This window comes from Phaethon lepturus, unplaced genomic scaffold (assembly GCF_000687285.1).
Source record: "Phaethon lepturus isolate BGI_N335 unplaced genomic scaffold, ASM68728v1 scaffold21286, whole genome shotgun sequence".
Lineage (NCBI taxonomy): Eukaryota > Metazoa > Chordata > Aves > Phaethontiformes > Phaethontidae > Phaethon > Phaethon lepturus.
Window position 1 is genome coordinate 1 of NW_010547155.1, and position 7,387 is coordinate 7,387.

Below are 7,387 nucleotides of genomic sequence, written 5' to 3' on the forward strand. Positions count from 1 at the left end.
CCCCCCCCCAACCATAAGGCACTACCTTTTACTGGTTTGATGTTTTTAGACCTAGGGAGGTAGGTAAGTTTTGTAGCTTGGCCAAAAAATACTGCTTACTTTGCCACTTAAATATTGCCACTTAAAACTAATTTAATATTTTTCTTTGAGGATTGTAAGTAATTAAAAAAAGTATGCAGTTGCATTATCTCCTAAATGCAGAATTCTACTCATACTGAGCCTGAGTTTAGATGAATGAAAATAGTACCTTGAGCTCAAGTTAAAATGGAAGTTTATTTGAAATTAATTTAACAGTATTAAATTAATTTTATTTCGTAGTGTTTAATACTTAACAAGATTTGATAGGTCTGCCAAATACTAGACTTTAACAGTATTAGCTGTTGATAGCTGTAGCTGTAACTTTTTGAGGTGGCAATTGGTTGCTTTATGGGTAGGGTTGTGGGTTTTTTGCTAAGACATCTTGTTGTAGTCACGTGCATAGTATGTAGCATGCTGTACTGTATACATGTAACCTTAATGATACCTTTTCTGTTATTTTTGTAAGGTTATGGGAACTTGCTGTGAAAATGTGATTGGATATATGCCTATTCCTGTAGGCGTAGCAGGACCACTATTTTTGGATAAAAAAGAGTTTTACGTTCCAATGGCAACAACAGAAGGATGTCTTGTAGCAAGCACAAATAGAGGATGTAGAGCAATATGTGTAAGTATTGTTTGACTAGCTTGAAAAAAATTCTATATTATAAAACATATTTGGGGATGATACAAGGCGTGGGGTGGTTTGTTTTGGGTTTTTTTTACTTCCTAAAAACTAAAATTTACTTTAAGTAATCTTCATTTCCCTTCTGCTTTGATTTTTAGCTTGGTGGAGGAGCAAGTAGCTGCATTCTGGCAGATGGGATGACTCGAGGACCTGTTGTAAGGCTGCCCACTGCTTGCCAGGCTGCAGAAGTGAAAGTTTGGCTTGAAAGCCCTGAAGGTTTTAAAATAATGAAGGAAGCTTTTGACGGCACAAGTAGGTTAGTACAATGGCTATTCCAGCCTTATTTCCTGATACAAGACTTCTATGGATGGTAGAAAGCTCATAATTGTATTTCTGCATACTGCAGTACAGGAAGTTACATACTCATTTGTGCTATCCCATGTAGTGTGAATCTAAGAAAACAAAAATCACTCTGGCTATATACCAAGGCTAGTAATAAACATTTTTCAGTAAGTGGTAAACAACTAGATCATAGCAACAAATACATTTGCAATACTTAATATGTAATTTTGTCTAAGTATTTAAAAGTAAACATAAAAGCTTATTTGGATTTTTAGTGGTTATTATGCAAAAAGTAATTATTAACATTTGTAATATCTGAAAGGCTAGATTCCAAACTCTGAATTAATTTGTGAGGTTCTAGAGAATATGGGATAAACTAATGCTAGAACTGAAATGCTTTAAAAATGTAAAACAGTATTAAGAGTAAGTTTATTTCGAGCCCTAGAGTTTCTTCTAAGACTTATGATTACCTGCTTTCTTTAGGAAGATTTGGAAAGAGATTTCTTTATCAGTTATGTTTCTTACCAATCTTACAAGTGTCACCCAAGGACGTATGTATATTTTGGTGAGAATCAACTCATGCTGCTGTTTAAATGCCGTGTTTCCCAGTTTTGTTTGACTCTTACTCTATGAATGAAGCTTTGATTTGTGGAGCTTGCACTGTTGTTGAAGATAGCATGGGTTTTGCTTTGCTGTAAAACTGACATAAGACTTTCCAAAGGCCTCATTTTTAGTTTATACATGGTAGTCAGATGTTTTAAGGAATACAAAGGAGTTATAAATTTATGTTAGTACATTGGGATCTTTTATTTCATGAAGTCCAGGGATAGAAAACATAAAAAGGCAGTGAACACTTTTAAAGTGAACATTTTAAAGTATTTACTTGAGAACTATGTGCATGGTAGCTGTGACTAGTCTTTTCCTGTGCTGAGGGAGGAGTACAGATAGCACAGCGTACTTAACAGTGCTATCTGCAATGATTTACTGTCATTTTGCCACTTAAAACTAATTTAATCTTTTTCTTTGAGTATTGTATGTAATTAAATTTTCTTGCAGGTTTGCCCGCCTACAAAAACTTATCATCAGTTTGGCTGGTCGTAACCTTTATATCCGTTTTCAGTCTGGAACAGGGGATGCAATGGGAATGAATATGATTTCAAAAGTAAGGTCCAGTCCCCTTAAGTCTCTCTAATAAATGTGTATTTCTCTTAAAAATAAATAAATTGTATCCTACCAATCTGTGACTACCTGGCATGTGAAGACAGAAAGACAAGACACAGCGCTTTTTGCAGCACTATAAAATAATAAAAGCGTTTGACTTGTCAAGTGTAAACAAGAATAGAACAATGAAAGAAAAATGGTTAAAGTAACTTTGTATTTTAATTGTTTAAAAAAAATAAAAAAAACCTTCTTGATAATATGGAAATTAAGCTGTTTGCTGTGTTGCTTTGGGCCAAAGATTTTTATCCAACAGTAATTAATCTGTTACTGTGTTTATCACCCCTTGTAAATAAGGGATTAGAAATCTGGTGAGTGGCAGCAGGGGGATGTTCTCTAGTTTTGCTTGTTTGTTTGTGTTTGTTTTTTATGCAAACATTTGGAAGAACCCATAGATTGGGGGGTGCCTTGTGCTGTTTGAGATTAATACTGATTGCCTATTCTATATACAATTTATCAGGACCATTACATAAATGGGTCTGGCCATAGACAGGTACTAAATATAGCAGACCTTTTGTCTGACTTCCTAGCGTAGAGAAACTCTTTCCACTATGTCCAAAGTGAATTCATTTCATGCCTGTAGTGTCTGCCTTGGTTCACGTCATTGTATCTTCAGTGTGGTAAGCATATGCCTGTCCGCCTAGAATATATCCAGAGAGTCCATATGTGCTGGGAAGAACCAATTATTCCCCATATAATTCCCGAAGTGGTTAGAAAAAGGATAGATTCCCCCCCTCCTGTTTTCAAGTTCTTTCCTGAAATCATGTTCTTGTCTTCAGCTGTAACTGACGATCTGATTAGACTTAATCTTGCTGTTCCACTGTCCTTGAGTAGCTTGTTTTACAACCATAATGATATACTAACCCTATATCTGTTTCTCTTAACAGGGTACTGAAAAAGCACTGGCAAGGTTGAATGAAGAGTTTCCTGATCTCCAGGTTATAGCTATTAGTGGCAACTATTGTACAGACAAAAAGCCTGCTGCTATAAATTGGATAGAAGGAAGAGGGAAGTCTGTTGTCTGTGAAGCAGTTGTTCCAGCCAAGGTTGTTAGAGAAGTAAGTGTCTGCTTTTATTCAATTTGTTTATAAAAATGCGTATATTTTACAAAACTGATACATATTTTACATCACAGATATTAATTGTAAGTTGTGTTCCATGTAAGGATGATCCCTACATATATTTTTAGACTATTGCTGTAGGATAAGTCAGTTTTCCTGAGAACCTCTTACAGCAGATCTATTTTTCCTTACACTATCTTCAGAAGATTGGCTATGCGTGTCAGACCAAATCCATTGCCTGTCACCTGGTTGCCAGCACTGGCCATGACAGACAATATCTAGGGAGGAGTTTACTACACCGTGCTCAGAATAGACTTCCACCAACATGTTCAAGACTGTGGAATTCTGCTCAGTATATTAGTACTAAAAGTTTACATAGTTTCACAGAAGGGACCGAACAAATTACTGGGGGGGGGGAGGGAGAATCCATCAAATACTAAGGCACTAATTCACACAATCTGTGTTGTTGGACACAGTATTCAAAGTGTGTGTGTGCAGGCTGGATTTCTATATTGGCATAATGTGTTTTGGTTTTGCTTCCTAGTACTTTCCTAATTTTCAAATTGTTTGCATTTTTACTGCCAATTCAGTGGCAATATCTATTATAACCCCAAGATTTCATTCCAGAGTAATAATGGGGAGCCCATCCTTTGGTAATTGGTATTAATAGTTTTTAAGTAAATTTAGGATGTTTTTTCCCACCCCCCAACTATGTACATCACTAAAATTATGTTGAACTCAATATATTAAACTTTATATTTTTGTAAGTATTGTAGACTTTGCACAGATCTCTGTCATCGGTTGCTATTCCTACTACACTAGAATATCTTAAATTTTGTGCACAGCACTATCTTGTTTGTTCTCTTTGATAATTTTTATACTAAATTCAGTGTAAATCTCTTATCTGAAGGTTTCAAATTATGGTCAATATAGTATAAATATGTCACTTAATTTGATATTACTGTGCACAATGTTTGCTTAGCAGCATAGCACAGTGTTGTGTTTAAACTCTTCAGTTTAGCTCCATATTCTTATGCAGAGCAAAATTGGGGAGGGTTTACTGTCTGGAGCAACTTGTGAGGAAAGTTGCTATTGTGTCAAGGTGAATTAATGGGATATTTCTGCCAAGTTGGTTTTGTTTGTTTCATACTGAAGATAAATGAGAATTTGAAAGGGAGAAGGTAGCTGATGAATTTTTCTTAAAGGCATGTGGAAGTCCAAACCCTTTGCACTGACTTTTCTGTTGTTACTTGGATGATGCAGTCTGCATTTTAAAAGGGCTCCTTTTGAACAAACATAAAAGTAGATATCTAGGACAACAACTGAGTCAAATTCCATATGGAAGCAAGCAAGGGGCAGGGGTTTATTAAATATGAAATGAGGTATTTCTACTCCTGCCTAAGGAATGGTGTAGTAAAAGTGTATTACTCTGCCTAGGTATTGAAGACAACTACAGAAGATATAGTTGAAGTCAATATAAACAAAAATTTGGTAGGTTCTGCGATGGCTGGTAGCATAGGTGGCTACAATGCACATGCAGCAAACATTGTGACAGCTATCTACATTGCCTGTGGTCAGGTAGGTTTGTTTTACACTAACTCAGCTGTTCTTTAATTCAGTAATTCTTAACCAAACAGTTGAGGTTTTTTTGTTTTGTTTCTCCTTCCCGATCTAAAGGATGCTGCACAGAACGTGGGCAGCTCTAATTGCATCACTTTGATGGAGCGTACTGGTTTCACTAATGAAGACCTATACATCAGCTGCACAATGCCTTCTATAGAAATAGGAACTGTTGGTGGAGGCACCAACTTGCTTCCGCAGCAGGCCTGTTTGCAGGTATAAAGCAGAAAGTTTAAAGCAATTTAGCTTCCTAAATCAAAGCTCACTTTCATGTTGTATATGTTGTGTCTGAGTAATGTGGGAATGGGGCTTCTTGAAACTTGGTGGATTTGACATGAAAATTTTAGAATTATCTAATTGTTTTCATATATCTAGTTTTTAAAGCTCAAGATCTTTAATATTAAAGAGACTTAAAGCTAGTTGATTGGATATAATTTGGAAATACTTACTTTAAAATTTAGTATAAATTTACTTAGATTTCATAGCATAATATTGCATATTTTTCTCTTCAGATGTTAGGGGTTCAAGGTGCAAGCCAAGACAACCCTGGTGAAAATGCCCGTCAGCTTGCTAAAATCATATGTACTACAGTGATGGCAGGGGAATTGTCACTAATGGCAGCTCTTGCAGCTGGGCATCTAGTCAAAAGCCACATGATTCACAACAGGTAAGAAATGGAAAAATTAATATCTTTCTCTGCAGTTCTGCCCTTCTTCCAAGTACACAAGATTCAATAACAATTACATGAATAATTGTAACATATAGTGTATCATTTTAGCTATCTAATGCAGTTATATTACTGTTTTTCTTAGGTCAAAAATAAATCTACAAGATCTTCAAGGAACCTGCATGAAGAAGGCAGCTTGAATACTAAAGCAGCTTTGAAATGAAGAATTGTTCTAGCAACTGACTAGGTGCATGGGGGGGAGGGCAGATAATCTGTGAAGTTTAGAATGAAAATCACCTTCAACTCAACGATTTCTGTGGAAGATAAACTGAGAGATCGGTGGACTTGCATGAGACTGCTTATGCCTTTGACCTTCTTCAGTGGTTAGAGATGACTTCATGAAAGAAGTCCTGTCATCTGTCTTGAACATGGCTTTGGAATTCTTACTCTTGTGCATCATTTTCTGAAGGGTCCATCTTATGTTTTTTACAGGTTGAGATTATTTTGACTAGTAAGCTCCTGGTAACTACCATGGTGAAAAGTGATGTACAGTACTTCATATGTTTGCAAAAAAGAAAAAAGTTAGTCTAAACTTGGCTTGAATGCATTGGTCCTTGCCATCTTTATTTTCTGGTTAGACAAATATGGGGGGTTTTTTAAGTGATGGCAAGCCTAATCACTTTCCATGAACTCCCAGCTTTAATTTTGTTTGCATGTAAAACTTAGGTCTTAAGCTTTGAGACAATTTTATTGAATCATATTAGTTTTATAGAAACCTCTATATATAGTATTTAAATTGCTGCTGCTTCAGCTAAGTAGCATTCAGTGTTTAAACTCTACAATTTAGGTTATGCCTTCATGGAAAACTTGTGACCTACAAAGTGCTGAATTGTTAAATATAATCTGTACTGAAGTAGGGAAGAACAGTGTCTTCAACTGTTTTGTCATTTTGTTCAGGTAGAAAAAATTAGATTTTGAAACTAGTAACTCCAAAAACAATTACAGGTTAAACAGCGCAGTAATTTAAGCAAATTAAGTTACTCAAAGTTGTTTGAATGTGCTCCTATCAAAAACAAAACAGGAATCAAGAACAGATGTTTACACTTCTATTAAAAGAAGTCTCTTAAGGTACAGTGTGTATTTGTATATTCCTAATTTTTTTTTTTTAAGTGTTCGACATTTATTCCCCTGGAATAGGTGTGTATCCACTGCTTAAACTGAGATAAAATTAAGCCAGAAAATCACACTGTTCTTTAAAAGGAATTAAAACATAAAAAAAAAAAACTTCCTAGCGTTAAACTTTCTGTTGACTGAGTTCAACTCCCGTGTTTGATCTTGGTAATGTCCATCAGTCTGTAATCTGACATACAATGCAATCTGCATTCTTTTTCAGTCTCCTCAGTGCTACAGGTTTTATACCAGAATCAGAGATTACCATTTCATATGTGTTAGAAAGTCTAGGGAACTGAAGGGTTCTTACTTCCCTGCATATATTATAGTAGAGTACTGCAAAATTTTTGTAGCAAAACTGTTTCAGTACAAGAAGTCCTGTTTGTTTTGAGTCCTTTGCAAAACCAAACCAGCTGTCTGGAATCAAGTTTCTAGAGCTGTAGCAACCTAAATGCTATACTATTACAATTAATATAGTTTTTCAAATATTTTAAAAAAATGTAAAAAATGGTATATTTGACTCTAACTAGTTTGCTTCTCTCTTTACCTAGATTACTTCTTTTCTTTGGTGTCCTGAATCTACTTCCCCCTCCACACTACCCACCA

The 7,387-nt window shown here is 35.5% G+C and overlaps 1 protein-coding gene across 1 annotated transcript; it reads left to right on the plus strand.

Moving 5' to 3' along the window:
• Window positions 1-540: 540 nt before the first annotated feature.
• LOC104622692 (3-hydroxy-3-methylglutaryl-coenzyme A reductase-like) lies at window positions 541-5,868 on the plus strand. Its single transcript, XM_010289557.1, has 8 exons — window positions 541-703; window positions 862-1,019; window positions 2,102-2,207; window positions 3,151-3,321; window positions 4,762-4,902; window positions 5,002-5,160; window positions 5,457-5,611; window positions 5,757-5,868. The coding sequence occupies exons 1-8, from the start codon at window positions 548-550 to the stop codon at window positions 5,809-5,811; spliced, it is 1,101 nt and encodes a 366-aa protein (XP_010287859.1). The 5' UTR covers window positions 541-547; the 3' UTR covers window positions 5,812-5,868.
• Window positions 5,869-7,387: the final 1,519 nt, after the last annotated feature.

Coding starts and splice junctions, on each gene's coding strand:
- LOC104622692 (XM_010289557.1), top strand. CDS start 548: ATGGGAACTTGCTGTGAAAATGTGATTGGATATATGCCTATTCCTGTA. Junction 3,322..4,761: donor CAGCCAAGGTTGTTAGAGAA/GTAAGTGTCTGC, acceptor TACTCTGCCTAG/GTATTGAAGACAACTACAGA. Junction 5,161..5,456: donor CGCAGCAGGCCTGTTTGCAG/GTATAAAGCAGA, acceptor TTTTCTCTTCAG/ATGTTAGGGGTTCAAGGTGC.